The sequence below is a fragment of the Peromyscus californicus genome, unplaced genomic scaffold, assembly GCF_007827085.1.
Source record: "Peromyscus californicus insignis strain IS unplaced genomic scaffold, ASM782708v3 Scaffold_17__1_contigs__length_78620276, whole genome shotgun sequence".
NCBI lineage: Eukaryota > Metazoa > Chordata > Mammalia > Rodentia > Cricetidae > Peromyscus > Peromyscus californicus.
Window position 1 is genome coordinate 26,220,917 of NW_026294469.1, and position 18,968 is coordinate 26,239,884.

General features: G+C 38.2%; 1 protein-coding gene across 11 annotated transcripts in view; it reads left to right on the forward strand.

The window, feature by feature from the left end:
* Ankhd1 (ankyrin repeat and KH domain containing 1) overlaps nucleotides 1–18,968 on the forward strand; it is a 118,000-nt gene that overhangs the window by 22,221 nt on the left and 76,811 nt on the right. For all 11 annotated transcript variants that reach the window (XR_008219125.1, XM_052741917.1, XM_052741913.1 and 8 more), the window contains exons 4-8: nucleotides 3,182–3,329; nucleotides 4,737–4,884; nucleotides 12,385–12,618; nucleotides 14,624–14,718; nucleotides 18,694–18,931. Coding sequence is in view for 10 of the 11 variants with exons in the window: in XM_052741917.1 (XP_052597877.1) it covers nucleotides 3,182–3,329; nucleotides 4,737–4,884; nucleotides 12,385–12,618; nucleotides 14,624–14,718; nucleotides 18,694–18,931 (863 nt within the window). In the remaining variant the exon portion in view is untranslated. The remainder of the gene's footprint in view (nucleotides 1–3,181; nucleotides 3,330–4,736; nucleotides 4,885–12,384; nucleotides 12,619–14,623; nucleotides 14,719–18,693; nucleotides 18,932–18,968) is intronic.

An 18,968-nucleotide genomic window follows, 5' to 3' on the forward strand; every position in this document is an offset into this window, starting at 1 on the left:
AAGTTACACATTCTAAAGGTTACAGTAAATCTAACCTGACTACTTGATTAGTCATAAATGAAATGGATTACTTACTCAACAGTCTAGTTGCTGGTTGTTTAAATATGGTTTGTGGAGTATGAGTATCTTATCAGAGCTTGTTTGAAGTATACAGTCTTAGGCTATGTCTTGGCATATGTTTGTAATACTTAGCACTCTGTAGGTAGAGGCAAGAGGATTGACAGTTTAAGGCCAACCATGGCTACATAATAAAGTTAAACTCAGCGTGAGCTGTATAAGAGAGCTTGTTTCAAAATAACTGTACGTTTTAAACTCAGACTATAACCCAGACATACTGGATCAAAATCTGCATTTTAATAGTATGGGTAGACTACTGGATTTAAGTTAGGAATGCTGGCATACCTGTAATCTCAGCACTTGTGAGACTGAAATGAGATGATTAATGTGAATTCAAGGCTAGTCTGAGTTTGAGGACTGCTGACACTATAGTATGAGAATCTGTCTTAAGGAAAGGAAAAGTCAATCATGGATTCCATTTTGTTTATTTATTTGTTATTATTATTTATTATTAGACAGGATTTTACTGTGTAGCCCTGTCCATCCCAGAACTTGCTCAGTAGACCAGACTGGCTTTGAACTTACAGAGATCCCCTGCCTTTGCTTCCTGAGTGCTGGGACTAAAGGTATACCTCAACACTGCCAGGGTTAGTTAGTTATTTTACAGCAATTGTTTTTATCAAGGTAAGACTTTAAACCATAGTTTCATGTACAAAAATATCTGTGAATCAATATGGTGGTAGCCTTTAAAAGCTTGTCCACTTAATGCCTCCAAAGATAACTTTTTCACAAAGGAAAAAAATAGTATCTTTGCAAAAGACCTGCCTCTTTAAGGAGGCGTAGGCAAGCAGAACTCTGTTGAGTTCAAGGCCAGTCTGCTCTACATAGTGAGTTCTAGGACAGCCAGAGACATATAATAAGACCCTGTCTCAAAGAATAACAGGCCAGTTAATTGAATTCACCATGGGTGGCTTTTATGCAGTCTGTTACAGCAGTGTTTGTTAACACAAATAGTAAAGCCAAAAATGTGATGTCAATTTTAAATACAAGACCTCTGGATTCATTTGTAGATTATGATTACTGTAAGTTAATGCTTTGAGAGAAGCTTAAGCTTCAACCCATACCAGAAAACAGCAACAGAAAAAAGGTAGTCCCTTTGTACTACATCAATTACATTTTTAATTATTTTTAACACTTTAAACTGAAAAACAGTCCTAGCACTCGGGAGGCAGAGGCAGGCAGATCTCTGTGAGTTTGAGGCCAGCCTGGTCTACAGAGCAAGATCCAGGACAGCCAGGGCTACACAGAGAAACCCTGTCTCAAAAAAACAAAAAAACAAAAAACAAAAAAACTTGAAAAACAAAACTCTAAACTAACTAACGCCCTAATTTTATGTATAATGACAGTATTATTTAAAAAAATATTTGGTGTGTGAGAATACATGCTGCATGTGTATATTTTCATCACGTGTATGCCTGGTGCTTGTGGAGTCAGAAGAGTGTCAGGTCTTTTGTAATTGAAGTTACAGATGCTTGGAACTGAACCCAGGTCCTCTACATGAGCAGCAAGTTCTCTTAACTACTGAGCCATCTCTTTAGCCTCATAATGATTATTTTATACTACCTTTGTATAAGAAGAATTCTACTATTTGTACCAGAAGAGTTCTTTTTCTTGCTGATGTTTTGGGATTTGAAATTAATGGCTGTGGCCCAGAAAGATGACTCAAGTGGTAAAAGGTCTTACTGCCAAGCCTAATAATCTGGGTTTGATTCTTGGGACCCACAAGTGAGAGGGAGGAAATAAACTCATATGAATTGTCCTTTGACTTCCACATACTCATAATGTGGCAGAGGTAGAAGTACACATGTACACATATACACACAAATAAATGTTAAAAAAAAAGCTAATAATTCACCTAAGAGCCTACTGTCTTCTCTGCTGAGGAACCCGCTGCAGAGCTAGTGCTGGTGTTTTCACTGCTGCTGTTATATGAGTCGATGTCTAATGTGATTTTGGATAAAATATTTCTTTCAAATTAAGCTTATATAAAACTTTCAAAATCTTAAATTGCTAAAATGACACAGTAGTGCATGCCTTTCATCCCAGCACTTGGGAAGCTGAGGCAGGTGGATCTCTGAGTTTGAGGCTAGCCTGATCTACATAGTGAGTTCCAGGACAGCCAGGACTATGTAGAAAGACCCTGTCTTTTAAAAAATATTGCTCAAATATTCTTCTAGGACTTCCAGTATTGTTTCATTTAAAAAAGAACATTGTTTCATAAATTTGAGATTACAAAGTCTGAGGGCCAGTAAGGTTTGAAACTCAGATTGTCAGGCTTGGTAGCACTTGCCTTTCCTTATTCAGCCATTTTGCCAGCCCTCAGTCACTCTGTGCCTGTCAAAATCTGTACTGGAGCTAGGTTTGGTTGAATGTGAGTGTAATCTCAGCATTACATAATAGAGTTTGGGAACCTTTTGGATTACATTAGACCCATATTAATAAACAGACACAAGAGTACTTCTATATTCTAAAACCCAATAGTGATTCTATTAGTTACCTTTGAATCTCTAAGCTTTGAGGATTGCTATTTTGTGAAGTCAGCTTCAGATATAAAAAGTTTACTAGAAAGATTTTGAAAGATAAAAACAGCAGTTATTGGAGGGGTGATGGTTGGGAAACCAGTGTAGGAAGATAAGAGAATCAACAGAAATAAAGTATGTATGAAAGTCTGGTACTGAAACCCATATTGTATATACTATTAAAAAATAAATAAATAAAAAAATAGGGCAGAAGAGATGGCTCAGCAGTTAGGAGCATTTGCTGCTCTTACAGAGGACCTGGATTTGGTTCTTAGAACTCACATGGTGCCTAACAATTGTCTATAACTCATAAAAAAATACATCTATAATAATAATAAAAAAAAGTATATTTTCAAATTCATATTTTTGCCTAGTTGAAGTTTGTGTATAATTACAGTTACAAATAGAATACTTGGCACAAAATGCTCATGCCAATTTATCTTTGTGCATTTTTCTATATGTGTCTTAACTATTTGATGTAATTTTGTATCATAGGATCATGAGTCTTTTTGCATCAGTTAATTTTGTGTAATGTTTGATTTTAGTCGCAGTCTGGCAGAAGCTTGTTCAGATGGAGATGTGAATGCTGTTCGCAAATTGTTAGATGAAGGCAGAAGTGTAAATGAACATACAGAAGAAGGAGAAAGCCTGCTGTGTTTGGCTTGTTCAGCAGGATATTATGAACTGGCACAAGTAAGCAGAAATAATCTTTATTCATTTTAGTAGTGTTGGGGATCATCAAATCCAGGGCCTTATGCAGGTGAAGTAAATGCTTTACCCCTCCCTGAGCTGCATCCCCCAACCCCCAAATAATTGTTAGTGTTTAAAATTATAGAGGGGCTTGGGTATTTTAGTTATTTTTATGACTTGTAAAAGAAGCTATAATTAGAGTTCCTTCCCTTTCTCTTTTAGAAATATATACAATTCATTTTTGTGTGTGTATATATGTAGCTAGGCATGTTTTTTTTTTATTATTTATTCAAAGCTAATCCTATTGAATAAGAATCACTTAATAATCATATTTTAAGCTCTTCTGTTTTTGGAGTTTTTGTGTACATATGTTGTATGTGTATGTTTGAATATGTGTGGGCATGCATATATAGGCCCGAAGTTGATGTTAGGTGTGTCTTCCTTGACCACTGTCCACTTGGTTCACTGAGATAGGTTTTTTTGCCCTGGTGGACCTACAGTGCACCAGTTTGCTCCTCTAGCTAGCCAGCTTGCCCTGGAGATCTCCTGTATCTGCCTCTCAAGTCTGGGAACTCCAGCCCTCAGGTTTTCATAGTGAACACTATCTACTGAGCCATATCCTCTGTTCTAAACTTTTAAAAATAGTATATAAGCTCAGCAGTGGTGGCATACACTTTTAATCCCAGCACTTGGGAGGCAAGGGAAGGTGGATCTCTGATTCTGGTCTACAGAGTGAGTTATAGGACAGCCAGGCCTACACAGAGAAACTCTGTCTTGGAAAAGAAAAGAAATAGTGTGTAACTGGGGCTTGAGAGATGGCTTAGTGGTAAGAGCACTGACTGCTCTTCAAGAGGACCCAGCACAATGAAAGATATATATATATATAATATAAAACCATAAAAGAAAGTAGAAATTTATTTCTACTCCATTCAGATTACCCCTGTTGTGTTTTTTCCTTCTATATAGAGCGATATTGGGAAGTAAACCATTTTTATTGTTCCCTTGCTAGACAATCTCAAAACACAGCACAAATTCTTTCACAATTGAAGACATATTATAGGATGGCTAATGGAATCTTTATTAAAGATCAACATGTAATAGCTAGGAGTGGTGGTGCATGCCTATAATAACCCTAGCATTTGGGTTGTGGAGATAGCAGGACCTGGGATTCAAGGTTGTCCACGGCTGCCTAGTTAGTTTGCGACCAGCCTCAGATGCATAAGATCCTCTCTCAAATGTTATTGGAAAAATATATGATCTGACCTGTCATCCAAACCAGTAAAAATTGTATTTTCCTAAAAGGTGATTATTTTTATCCCTATCTCAAAAGATTATCTTCTCGGATTGAATATTTTGTTTGTAAGTACTATTAATAGTAAGCAATAACAACTTCTTTGTGTGTTTTTAAAGGTACTACTAGCTATGCATGCTAATGTTGAAGATCGCGGGAATAAAGGAGATATAACTCCTTTGATGGCAGCTTCCAGTGGAGGTTATTTAGATATTGTGAAATTATTACTTCTCCATGATGCAGATGTCAACTCCCAGTCAGCAACGGGTATGTAGAAATTGATATGAAGGAAAAATTGACATAATTTTTTTATTATTATTACAAATTGACTGCCAGGCAGTGATGGCGCACACCTTTAATCCCAGCATTCAGGAGGCAGAGGCAGAGGCAGGCGAATCTCTGTGAGTTCGAGGCTGGCCTGGTCTACAGAGAAAGTTCCAGGACAGCCAAGGGTACATAGGGAAACCCTGTCTCAAAAATTAAAAAAAAAAAGACATAATTTATTATAACATGATAATAAAAATTTGATTACTAGAGCATTGTGAGATGGCACAGTGGGTAAGACACTTGCTGCCAGGCTTAATAACTGAGTTCCATTTCCAGGATGCACATGGCAGAAGGAGAGAACCAACTCTTGAAAGTTACCTCTTCTTTCACACTTAGGCCATGGCATACACATACCCCACCTCATGCACACACAAAACAAATAAATAAATTAGATTTTTGGAAAAAAATGAATGGAAACCTTCTGAAAATAATTTTGACTTTGAGATCTTTAAAAGTCTTTGTTGTAGTTATTGAGTTTTGGTCTCAACATGTAGACCAGGATGGCCCTTGCACTCAAAAATCCTCTTTTTTCTGCCTCTGGGGTGTTTGGATTCTAACATGCACCACCATGCCTGGCTGAAAAGTCTTTAAGCCAGTATGCAGCCTTACTGAATTCCTTGTACTCAGGAGGCTGAAGTAGGGGACTTCTTGAGTTAAGGATAGTCTGGGGTTGATAGCAAGGTCCTATTTCCAACAACAACAAATCTAACATAAACTTGAACCAGGCATAGTGGCACTTGTGTATAATCTTAACATTTAGGAACCTGAGGCAGGAGGAGTGCTGTGTTTGAAACACATGTTGAATATAAGGGTCTTCCAGGACAGTTCTAGTCTGCATAATAAAACCATCTCAAAACCAAACAGTGTAGGTTCTGTTTGGTCAAGATAAACAGTTTTTCTGCTACAAATAGTTTCTTTTCTTTTGTCCCAATGAAATGTAATGTATAGGAAAAAGCTGTATGTCCTGTAGTTCTTTATCTCATTCAAGTGTAGCTCCTTTGACTTTGTTTATGGTGTCAGATTTTTCATTTATGGTATGCTGAATACATTTATTAATAAGAAAATACCCACCCCCAATTTACTTCTCCCTCCTCTTTTTTTAAACGCATAAAGAAAGTTTTAATAATATATATATCAAAAGTATGATTTAAGTTTAGATCTGGGGCCAGGAATGTAGATAAGTTGGTATAGTACTTGCCAAATGTCCATGAAACCCTGAGTTCAGTTCTCAGAATCACATAAGCCAGATGTCCTAGTTACTTTTCTGTTGCTGTGACAAAACACCCTAATCAAAGCAACTTCTAAAAGAAAGCATTTAACTGGGTTTATAGTTTGAAAGCATTAGAGTCCGTGATGGTGGAGCAAAGACATGGCACAGAATAGCAGAGAGCTCACACCTTTTTTTTGTTTGTTTTTTTGAGTCAGAGTTTCTCTGTGTAACAGTCCTGGCTGTCTTGGAACTCACTCTGTAGACCAGACTGGCCGCAAACTCAGAGACCTGCCTGCCTCTGCTTCCCTAGGGCTGGGGTTAAAGGTGTGCGCCACTACTGCCCATGCACGCATTGGGAATGGCAGAAATCTTTTGAAACCATTAAGCCAGTCCCCAGTGACACACCCACTCCAAGACTACACCTCCTGATCCTTCCCAACCAGTTCCACCAACTGAGGACCACATATCCAATCATATGAGCCTATGGGGGCCATTCTCATTTAAACCACTGTATTTCACTCTATAACTTCCAATAGGCTTGTGGCCATATCATAATGCAAAATACATTTAGTCCAACATCAAAAGTCCTTATAGTCTTATAGTCACAGTCTCAATACTGTTTTAAAGTTTAAGTCTTTTCTAAGACTCAAGGCTAGTGGTTTTTAACCTGTGGGTCGTGACCCCTTGGGGTCAGACAACTCTTTCACAGGAGTGGCCTAAGACCATTGGAAAACACAGATACTTACATTACGATTCATAACAGTAACAAAATTACAGTTATGAAGTAGCAATGAAAATTATTTTATGGTTGAAGGGTCACCAAAACATGAGGAACTGTATTAAAGGGTCACAGCATTAGAAAGATGTAGCTAGAGTTTCCCTGCCTGGCCCACAGTCAGGACAAATCTTTGTCACCCGCCAGTCCCACAGCCGCTCAGACCCAATCAAGTAAACACAGAGACTTATATTGGTTACAAACTGTATGGCCGTGGCAGGCTTCTTGCTAACTGTTCTTGCAGCTTAAATTAATCCATTTCTATAAATCTATACCTTGCCACATGGTTCGTGGCTTACCGGCATCTTCACGTGCTGCTAATCATCGTGGTGGCTGGCAGTGTCTCTCTGACTCAGCCTTCCACTTCCCAGCTTTATTCTCCTCCTTGTCCCGCCTACACTTCCTGCCTAGCCAATGGCCAATCAGTGTTTTATTTATTGACTAATCAGCAACAGAAAGGTTGAGAACCACTGCTCAAGGCAACCTCTTAATTGTAACCGTCCTTAAAATCAGAAAACAAATTACATACTTCATTATACAATGGCACAGATATATACATTACCATTACAAAAGGGAGAGATGGGACACAGTGAGGAAATACTAGACCAAGATGGAAACCAACAGGGCAAACTCCAAATTCTGTAGCTCCATGTATAGTATCAAAGGACTTAGATGGTGCTTCCCTTCCAGCTTTGCAACCTGCAACACACTTCTTTTTCCTAGACTAGTTCCACCCCCTGTATGCAGCTCTCCCTGGCAGACATCCCATAGCTGTGGCACCTGTAATATTTTGGGATCTCCGATGCAATCCAGCTGTCACTTTGACAGCTTTATGAAATGGTCTCTCAGGGCCTCCATGCAGGGCCACCCCTGATACACACCTGGCTTTAGTGACTCTTCTTAACCATGGGGGAAGATTCCTTTACTCCTCCTGTATCCTTCCTACTCCCCGCCCCTCCCTCTAACCCCCCCCCCCCCCACCACCACACACACACAGCTGAGGACCAAACCTAGGGCCTTGTGCTTGGTAGGCAAGTTTTCTACCACTGAGCTAAATCCCCAACCCTCCTTTGTACTTTTTTTTTTTAAAGATTTATTTATTATATACATAGAAGAGGTTGCCAGATCTTATTACAGTAGGTTGTGAGCCACCATGTGGGTGCTGGGAATTGAACTCAAGACCTCTTGAAGAGCAGTCGGTACTCTTAACCTCTGAGCCATCTCTCCAGCTCCCTCCTTCATACTTCTAAAGCACATGGACAACACTGCTAAGTTCATCTTCCTGCTTGGACTGGATCCTGGTGCCCTTAAATCATATTTATAGCAGCTTTCATTTGTTGTTGCTTTCTAGGAACAGAAAATTCCTTAAGCCTTTTTATAAGTTGGAAGCTTAGCTGAGTGGAGTTTTCCCTTTATTTCTATGTGGATCAGGCCTCACCTTGATCTCCTTACCTATTTCAGCACAAACCTTAACTCCAACATTAAATTTCCTCATGCTCTTTTTTTCTTCAAACTGTATAATTTCTATTTTTGTCTCATTTGCTCATTTTTATTTTATAGTAACCCTACATAAGAGTGATTATTAGGCTGTCTTCAAAATCTCTAACAAAGAAATTTTCTGTTATTTGTCGATTTAGGCTCAGGCAAATTCTTAGGACAAGAAAGCTGCCACATTCTTTGCCAAAATATCACAAGAGTGTCTCTAGCCCAGTTGGTAACATTGTTTCTCTCTGAAACCTCTTGAGCTAGGTCTCCATAGGCCTCGTTGCTCTCAGCACTACTGTCTTCCAAGCTCCTACTAGAATGGTCCATTAAGCTCTGCTTACAACATTCAACTGCTTTTCTAGTCTAAGGTCCCAAACTCTTACATTCCTCCCCAAAACCACATGGTCACATCTGTCATCAATAGCCCACTCTCTGGTACCAACTTCTGTATTAGTTAGGGTTTCTATTGCTGTGATAAAACACTATGACCAAGGTAGTTTATAAAAGAAATTGTTTAATTGAGCTGACAGCTTCAGAGGGTTAGAGTCCATGATGACAGAGCAAGGGCATGGCGACAGCAATGTCTGAGAGCTCACATCTTGATCCCCAAGTAGGAGGCAGAAAGGAGACTGGAAATGGTACAAGACTTCAAAGCCCACCTCAGTGACAGATGCCCTCCCACAAGACCACACTTTCTAATACTTCCCAAATAGTTCCACCAACTGGGGCCCATGTATTTAAACATGACCCTATGGGAGCCATTCCTCTTTAACCAGGTTTATGTCTATAATCCCAGAACTTCCTAGCCTGAAGCCAGAGAAGGATTCCTGTGAGTTCTAGACCAACATGGAGTACAGAGTGAGAAACTGTATCATTAAAAAAAAGGAAAAAAAAAAAAAAGATTGGGCGGTAGTGGCGCATGCCTTTAATCCAAGCACTTGGGAGGCACAGGCAGGCAGATCTCTGTGAGTTCGAGGCCAGCCTGGTCTACAAATCGAGTTCCAGGACAGCTAGGACTGTTAAACACAGAAACCCTGTCTCAAAGAATAAAAAAAAAAAAAAAAAAATTTTTTTTTTTTTTCTTTTGAAGGTGTTAAGCTGAGAGGAGTGTATACCCATCTTGTTGGGTTATGTTGTGAGTGTGAGTGTAAGATATTTGTCTCAGGTCTGGAGAGATGGTATGCCATTTAAGATCAAATACTGCTGTTACAGAGGACCCAAGATTATTTCCCAACCCCATGTCAGGTTGCTCTCAACCATCTGTAACTGTAGCTCCAAGAGGATCTCACACCTCTTCCTCTGCCAGCACCTGCATGCGTGTGTACATATCCACATTCATATATATATAATAAAAAATAAATTTTTTAAGGAAAGCTATATGTCTGGAGGAAAATATATCCAAAGCAATGAATTGTCTTTTGATTGGATCTGCTAAAAACATTAAAAAAAAAATCAATGTATAGAAATAAAGTGTTCAATATTCAAAGTTATACAGTATTCAAAAAAAGTACTTTTAAATAATTTAGAATTTTATTTTTATTTTGTTTATTTGGGGTTAGGGGTTTTGAGATGGGGTCTCACTGTGTAGCCTTGGCTAGCCTGAAACTCACAATTTAGACTAAGCTGGTTTTGAACTCAGATCTCCCTGCCTCTGCCTCCTGAGTGCTGGTATGTAGAAAGAAGCCTGGCTATGTATCAGGCAGTAGGTATGTGCCAATAGAATCTTATTATACTCTATAAATGGCTAATGAAACTACCTCACCCCTGCCCTCCCATTTCCACTCATGATTTCAACTCATTTAATTGGAAAAATAGAAAATTTCAGAAAGAAGTTGATTTATCTTCCCATAAGTAAATTCCTAATTAAGCTATTTTTTTAATTAATTGATTAATTTACTTATTTTGCATGCTCTTGTATGCACACATGGAGGCCAGAAGAGGCCATCCTCTGTCACTGCCTGCTTCTTTGAGGCAAGGTCTCTCCCTGACCTGGGACTCTTTGTTTTCTTGACTAGGCTAACAGCCCATAACCTGTCTCCACCTCTCTCAGAGCTGGTGTCCTAGGCAGATGCAGGATATTTGGCTTATGGGGGAGTGGTGATCTAAACTCCAATTTCATGTTTTTGTTTTTTGAGACAAGGTTTCTCTGTGTAGTCCTGGAATTCACTCTGTAGACCAGGCTGGCTTCCAACTCAGAGATCGCATGCCTCTGCCTCTAGAGTGCTGGGATTAAAGGTGTGCACCGCCACTGCTTGGCCAATTTCATGGTTTTAACCAGTGAGCCATCTCTTCAGCCCCAAATTTATTCATTTTGTTCAGTAGACTATACCTCCTACTGTATGCCAGAATTATTTAGAGTGATTACTAAAAATATAGTTTCCAGACTGATAAGATGGCTTAACTGGTAAAAGCACTTGCTATTCAAGCCTGATGACCCAAGTTGATCCCTGAGACCCACATAAAGATGGAGGGAGAAGACCAGCTCCTGAAATTTGACTTATGATTTCTACATGCATGCACACCAACATACATGTATGCCCGAACTCACACATAATACTCATAACTAAATATAATTTTTTTCTTCCTTTTTTCTTTTCTTTTCTTTTTTTTTTTAATGGCATTGGTGTTTTGCCTGCATGTATGTCTGTGCGAGGGTGTTGGATTCTCTGGAACTGGAGTTACAGACAGTTGTAAGCTGCCATGTGGGTGCTAGGAATTGAACCCAGGTTCTCTGGAAGAACAGCCAATGCTCTTAACCACTGAGCCATCTCTCCAGCCCCACCCCCCCCACACCCCCCCCACTAAATATAATTTGTAGGAAAAGTTCCCAGGAGTTTTCTTCTGTACTCCAGAGCAGACCAGTTGCGGAGACAGCTGAAAACCATAGCACTGTACTTGGACTTTATCTGGGGAGGTGTCCAGCATTCTTGTTACCTGGTTTAGCTGCTTTTTGCTTGGTATCAGATATCCTTACTTTTACAGGTACCTGCTCATCATCTGAGGATCAGCATAAATATAGCTATTCCCTTTTTTGGAAAACAAAAATAAAACTCAGACTAGGTGGTTCAAACCTGTGTATTTTGGGCTTAGAAAAGGAGGTGGGGAGTTTAAGGCAAGCCTAGGTTGCAAAGCTGGCCCATCTCAAAAATAAAACAAACAAACAAAAAATCAGCTTTATTGAGATGACTCATACACTCATAACGTGGAATTCATGTTTTGAGTGTGCAGTTCTAGAGTTATGCAATCTAATTTTAGATTAGTTTTGTTACTGTTGAAAGATCTCTGCAGAACCAGGGTTCCATTCTCAGTGCCTACATTTGGGCTCACAACTATCTGTAATTCCAGCACCAGAGAATCTGATGCCCTCTTCTGACCTCCTCGAGCACTAAGCACACATGTGGTGCACGTACATACATGTACATATATGCAGGCAAAACACTCATAAATACATAAATCTAAAAAGATAATAAATAAAGGATCTCTACCCATTTGCGTTTTGCTCAGTTTTAAGCAACCATTATTCTGTTTTCTGTGTTTAGATTTGCCTTTTCTACACCTTTTATATTGTCTAGACACTTAAAATATATGGCATTTTGTATTATGCTTTGAAGAAATTCTGTCAGGAAATAAAGATATGCTTTAAATTGATGACAGTAAAAAAAAGAACTGAGTTGGGGATGATTTTTTATACTTGTAATTCCTGCTACTCATGGAGTTGAGGCAAGTAAATTGTGAGTTCCAGACTAGTGTGGGTAACTTGTGGAAAGACTACAGGGTGGGGGTGGGAGGAGAACATGTTTGTCTAGCGTGTGTGAGACCCTGGGTTGAATCTCTAGTGCTTACAAAAACAAACAAAACGTAACTTGGGATAGTAGTTGTGGTTTATGTCAAGGAATTGGAGAGAGATAACAAGAACAGTAGCATGACATCTATTGTTTCATAATTTTGTACTTTTTTTGTTCTTTGTTAGGGAATACTGCACTAACTTATGCCTGTGCCGGAGGGTTTATTGACATTGTAAAAGTGCTACTTAATGAGGGTGCAAATATAGAAGACCATAATGAAAATGGACACACGCCCCTAATGGAAGCAGCCAGTGCAGGTCATGTGGAAGTTGCCAGAGTTCTTCTAGATCACGGTGCAGGCATCAACACTCATTCTAATGAGTTCAAAGAAAGTGCTCTAACACTTGCCTGCTACAAAGGTACTTTTTAATGTCAGAATGTTTATAATTGTTTTCATAACAACTTCAAATTTTGAGTATTAAGTATTGGGTTAATTTGTATATTCCTTCTTTATCTGAGTATTTGAATTAACTTTATATATATTTTTTCTTATGGTGTAAACTTACTTATGTTATAAGACATATTGGAAAGCCCATTTTAACCTGTATTTTCTGTACTATCCCAATATATATATTATTATTTTAATTCATTTAACTATGATGTCAACCAAACAACTTATAGGTTTAAGGATTTCCCTTTGTTCTATTTGATTTTTCCATTAAGAATTATACACAGATCTATTGATAACACAGTTGATGTAGAAAACCTGAAAAATATGGTTGTAGCACAAAGAAAAATTTAAATGGTCTGTAATATTACCATCTAAAGGGGGAAAAGCATGTAAATAGTATTTTAGCATATGTCCAGTGTGTTTTTAAATAAGTTTTTAAAAATATACATACTTTTGAAATAAAATAATTTAACAGTTTTAGAGTCTGTTTATTTTATTTAGTAGTTATCATGAATATGTACTCATCTCAATAAATGTTCTTATAACGTATTTTTTAATGATCACATAGTATTTCAGTTAGATTTTCTAGATTGGTATAACTGTATATACCACAAAACACAATACGATTTGTACAGAAGAGAAACCTAAGAGTAAACTGTCTTGTGCTACTATTGCAATTCAATTTTGTCACTAAGATCTAAGAGTGTTATTTTTCTGTTGTATATCCTAGTATATGGTTTCTGTCCTTAATGTTATCTGTAGTCCAAAGACAGCTAGAGTCCAGCAGTACATACTTTAAGATGAAGAGGGTAAGAACAAAGTAGCAACTGCCTTCCAATTTAGTTAAGTTCCTTCAAGAAGTCTCTAGAAGCTTCACTTTGAAACTCTCACTGCATTCCACTGGTTCCTCTGCAACAAGGAAGGCTGGAAAATAGTTTTGAAAGTTAGGCATATTGCCCCCTAGGTAAAATTGAAGTCCTGTCTCTCTAGAATAATAAGAATGGATATTGAGTAGGGAGCTCAAAATCTCTGCCAAATACATGAAATTGGGTACACCATAATTTCAGTGGATACACCATAGTTTCCTATTGTTGGACACTAGTTTTTCCCAGTTTTTTACTATTATTTAAAAACACTGTGATAACATCCTTGTGCAGACATTTTTGCCTAATCTCTGATTATTTCCTTAGGATAAATTCTGGAAGTGGAATTGCTGGGTCAAAGGGTATGGACGTTTTTAAGGCTTTTGATACATACTTCCAAATTGCCTTCTAGAAAGGTTGGACCAGTTTACTAGGTGTCTCAGACCCCACTAGGTTGTCTGAGAATCCCTTTACCCACCTTTCACCCCCTCCAGTATTGGGCAGTATCATTCTCTTTATTCTTTGCCATTTTGGTAGCTAAAATAATGGTGTCTCATTTAATATCTCTTCTATCAGCTTAATCTCCATTTATGTATCTTTTGAATTACCATTTTATATCCTTCACCTGTTTTACACTGAATGTTGGTATTTTTCTCATTGACTATTAAGTTTTTTTTTAATTAAATGTATCAAGAGGATTGGAATTACATTTAAATGGAGTTGGTTTTGTGTGTATTTGCTCATCATCACAGTGAGGTTATGGTGATTTTGAAGCTGTTTTTTCTAGAAAATATGTTCTAATAAACTTTACCTGGCTTTCTGTTTGATTCCAGTGTTTTGATAGTTTCTATAATTTAAATTGGAGAACTAGCATGATTTACTTACGTAGAAATATGTGCTTTAGAAAGTCAGTCTTTAAAACTTAGAGAGTATGACCTTACTGAGAGTGCACCTACTTAATGTTTTCAGTTGACTTTGTAAAACTGTCATTGATTTTATTAAATTCAAATTAAAACCTCGTAGATTATATATAGACATTTGAAAATAAAACTCTTCAACTTAATACTCATGCATTAGATTGATAGTCAATTCTTTAACCTTATTTTTAAGGCCATTTGGATATGGTTCGATTTCTGCTTGAAGCTGGTGCAGATCAAGAGCATAAAACCGATGAGATGCACACTGCCTTAATGGAGGCTTGCATGGTAATTTAATTGTAATTACTTGAAATTTTGTGGGGAAAAAAATTCATGTATTTGTCTGAGAATTATTATTATTATTGTTGTTTCTGGTGTGTGTGTGTGTGTGTGTGTGTGTGTGTGTGTGTGTGTGTGTGTGTGTGTGTATGCAGGTACATAGGCAGGTGCAGACAGCCTTGGGTGTTATTTCTCTGTATACTCCATCCACCTTACTTGTTGAGGCAGGGTTTCTCACTGGCCTGGAACCTCCTAAGTAAAATAGGCTGGCTGGCTTTGAGCTCTAGTGATCTGAGTATCTCCACCTCACTATTGTGCACCAACACCTAGTTTTATTCGTTTTCTTTTTTTAAACTGTGGGTTCTGGTGACCAAACTATGTCCTCTTGCTTACATGGTAACTACTTCAACTGAGTCCAGTCTCTAAAAATTGTTAGTTAATGTTTGGCTTGTATTTTTAACTAAATTCTAAGTAAAATAAAACAAAACAAAACAAAAACAAGTAATGCTTTAATATATGGACTTTTAGAGGATGATAGCAACTAGTAATCTCAATGTAATGTTTTTAGGGTTTGGTTTGGTTTTGTTTTTTAAGACAGAGTTTCTCTGTATAGCATTGCTGTTCTGGAACTCACTTTGTAAACCAGGCTGGCCTTGAACTCACAGAGGTCTGCCTGCCTCTGCCTCCCGAGTGCTGGGTTAAAGGTACCACACGGCCCTTTTTTCATTTTTTATTTTATGTGTATGGGTGTATTTCCTGCATGTATGTCTGTGCACCATGTGTGTGCAGTGCCCATGGAGTTCAGAAAAAGATGTCAGATTCCCTGGAACTGGAGTATGGGTCTTGAGAATCAAACTTGGAACCTTTGGAAGAGCAGCCAGTGCTCTTAACTGCTGAGCTCCAACCCAAAGATATTAATAAAACTCTTATTTTTTGAGATGTTAGACATATTTCCAACATGTTCATCTGTTGTTTTCTGTTTTGTTTTATTTTCTTATTGACTTCACACTAGCCCACATTGGTCTGAAGCTGAAGCTAGCTGCTTGCACAGATCCTCCCTGTCTCAGTTTCATGAGTGCTGGGATTACAGGTTGTGAGCTATCATGCCTCACTCTCTACATTTTTATAGTTCCATATTAAAATCCAATGAAAAGAATCAGTGAGTTGGTTCAATGAGTAAAAACTTGACACACAAGCCGAATGACCTAAAATGGGTCCCCAAAACCCATGATGGAAGGTTCTATTGAGAATTAGATACTCAGTACATTGGCCTATTCGTTTATTGACTGGATAATTTGTGAGGTGTTTTTTTCCCCTAGATTTATTTATTTTACATGTATGAATGTTCTGCTGGCATGTATCTCTGTGTGCTACATTATGCCCAGTGCCCACAAGGATCAGAAGACTGTCAGATGGCATCAAGTTCTCTAAACCACTGAGCCATCTGTCTCTCTATCTCAGTTTGTGAGATTGTGATGCTTTAATATTTTTAGGGTTTTTTTGTGTGTTTGTTTGCTTGTTTGTTTTTGTCATTGGTCTTGGTGGGTTTTTTTGTTGTTGTTTTGCTTTTTTTTTTTTAGTTATTTTGTTTTTGAGACAGGGTTTCACTGTGTAGTCCTGGCTGACCTGGAACTTGATATGTAGTTAGGCTGGCCTCAGACTCACAGAGATCCATTTTCCTCTGCTTCCCAAATGCTAGGATTAATTTTTTTCAGTTCTTAAAATTGATATTTTATTATGAGTCACCTAGCTTTGGCATTTGTGTTAAAAGGGATTAAAATTTGGCCAAGAGTCCATGAGATAGCTCAGCAGATAATGGTGCTTGCCACAAAGCCTGATACCCTGAATTTGACCCACATGATGAAAACAGAGAACTCTGCAAGTTGTCCTCTGTCCTCTGACCTGCACACACATTCTTATCCCCCTTCTCTTTCTTTCCTACCAACCCCTTCTCCCTCTCTTCCCCCTTAATATAAAATAAATTAAAATGTAATAATTAAACAAAGGAAATTCCATATATTAAAAAAATAATTAAATCTGAAATGTTGAATTTCAGAATTCATCTCATCTATTATGTGGGTCCATGGGTTTGAACTCAGAGTTTTGTTTTTTTTTTTTTTTTTTTGTGTGTGTGTGTGTGTGTGTGTGTGTGTGTGTGTGTGTGTGTGTGTGTGTGTGTGTGTGGTTTGCCAGAGGAAGCCAGAAGAGGGTGTTGGAGTCCCTGGAACTGGATATATAGCCAGTCAGTTGTCAGCTGCCATGTGGTTGCTGAAAATCAAACCTAGATCCCCTGGAAAGAGTATGCATTGCTCTTAATCCAGGAGCCTTCCCTCCAGCCACCCAAATTTACTTCTTATTGATATTATGATCACTTTTGAAATGTAGAATGATATAACATTTGACTTCCTGTGCTTGTAACAAGTATTAAAGCTAACAGTTTGAAGTCAAGGACTGAAAGTCTGGAGAGATGGCTCAGAGGTTAAGTGTCTTAGTCACTGTTCTGTTACTGTAAAGAGATACCATGACCAAGGTAACTCTTACGAAAGAAAACATTTAACTGGAGGCTTGCTTATAGTTTCAGAGGGTTAGTCCGTTATCATCATAGCAGGAGTATGGCGGCATGCATGGTACTAAGGCAGTAGCTAAGAACTGCATCCTGATCCATAGGCAGCAAGCAGAGACACACATACACAGAGACAGACAGACAGATACACACACACACACACACACACACACACACACACACACACACACACACACACACACACACACACACTGGGCCTGATGTGGGCTTTGAAATCTCAGAGCCCACCCCCAGTGACTCACCTCCTCCAACCAGGCCACAACTCCTTATCCTACTCAAACATCCTACCCACTAAGAACTAGACATTCAAATATATGAATTATGGGGGCCAGTCTCATTAAACAACCACAGAGTGATTAGTGCTTATGCAGAGGTCCTAAGTCCCCGCACCCATGTGGTGGCTTGCAACTGCCTATAACTCTAGCTCTAGGGGATCCAGTGCCCTCTAGCCTTTTGGCACATGGTGCCTGTAAACTCACTGGCACACAAATGTACACATAAATATCTTTAAAACAAAAAAATTTGAGGACTGGAGTGGAGCTCAGTGGTTAAAATATGGGCTTAGTGTACATAAACCCTAATAAGTAATTTACATGAAAATAAAATATGTTTTTAAAGTATTCTTTGATTTGGTGCAACAGGTTGCTATGATGAGGCAAAGATAGAGCAGTACTAAGCCATAGGGACTTAGCTAAGTGTAAAATCCCAATTGGTAATGACTTCACAGTTCATTATGTTTTTTTGTCTTGTTCTTGTTTTGTGTTTTTGTTTGTGTTTGTCAAGCTTTCCTTTCTAAGAAGAAGATCTAATACAGTTCCTACATTTCAAAATAGAAACCCTCTAAGTTTGAGAATATGGTTATATTTGACCTGACAGTTGTATGAACAGTAATTCATTTTGAGGTAGTTGACGGGATTTGGCAGTTTTTTTTTTTTAATTTGAAAGAATATAAAAATTCCAAGTTATTTGTAATTGTGACTATTTGTTTTCAAGTTGAATTTGTTTAGAAGATTTTGCATTTTGTGAAAATTAAGGTAATTTAAAACATTTATTTTTATTTTATGTACATTGGTATTTTACCTGCATGTATGTCTGTGTGAGGGTATTGGATCTTGGAGTTACAGACAGTTGTGAGCTGCCATGTGGGTGCTGGGAATTGAACCCAGGTCCTCTGAAAGAACAGTCAGTGCTCTTAACCACTGAGTTATCTCTCCAATCCCTTAAACATTTAAAAAATAGTATTAATGGGCCTTAGGTAAGGTTCAGGTGGCATGATAATAATGTATATATTATCTAACCTACATCAGCTCATCTTTCTTTAGATCCTTGTTCACCTTCCACTTTAAGAAAACAAAAACTAAACATAAAAAGTTCTAAGTTTCATCTCTGAACATCTGCAGGATGGACATGTAGAAGTGGCACGTTTGCTTTTGGACAGTGGTGCTCAAGTGAATATGCCTGCAGATTCCTTTGAGTCTCCTTTGACTCTAGCTGCTTGTGGGGGACATGTTGAGTTGGCAGCACTGCTTATTGAAAGAGGCGCGAATCTTGAAGAAGTTAATGACGAAGGATACACACCCTTGATGGAAGCTGCTCGAGAAGGGCATGAAGAGATGGTGGCACTGCTATTGGCCCAAGGTAAAGCCATTGTACATTATAAAAATTAATGTCCTTG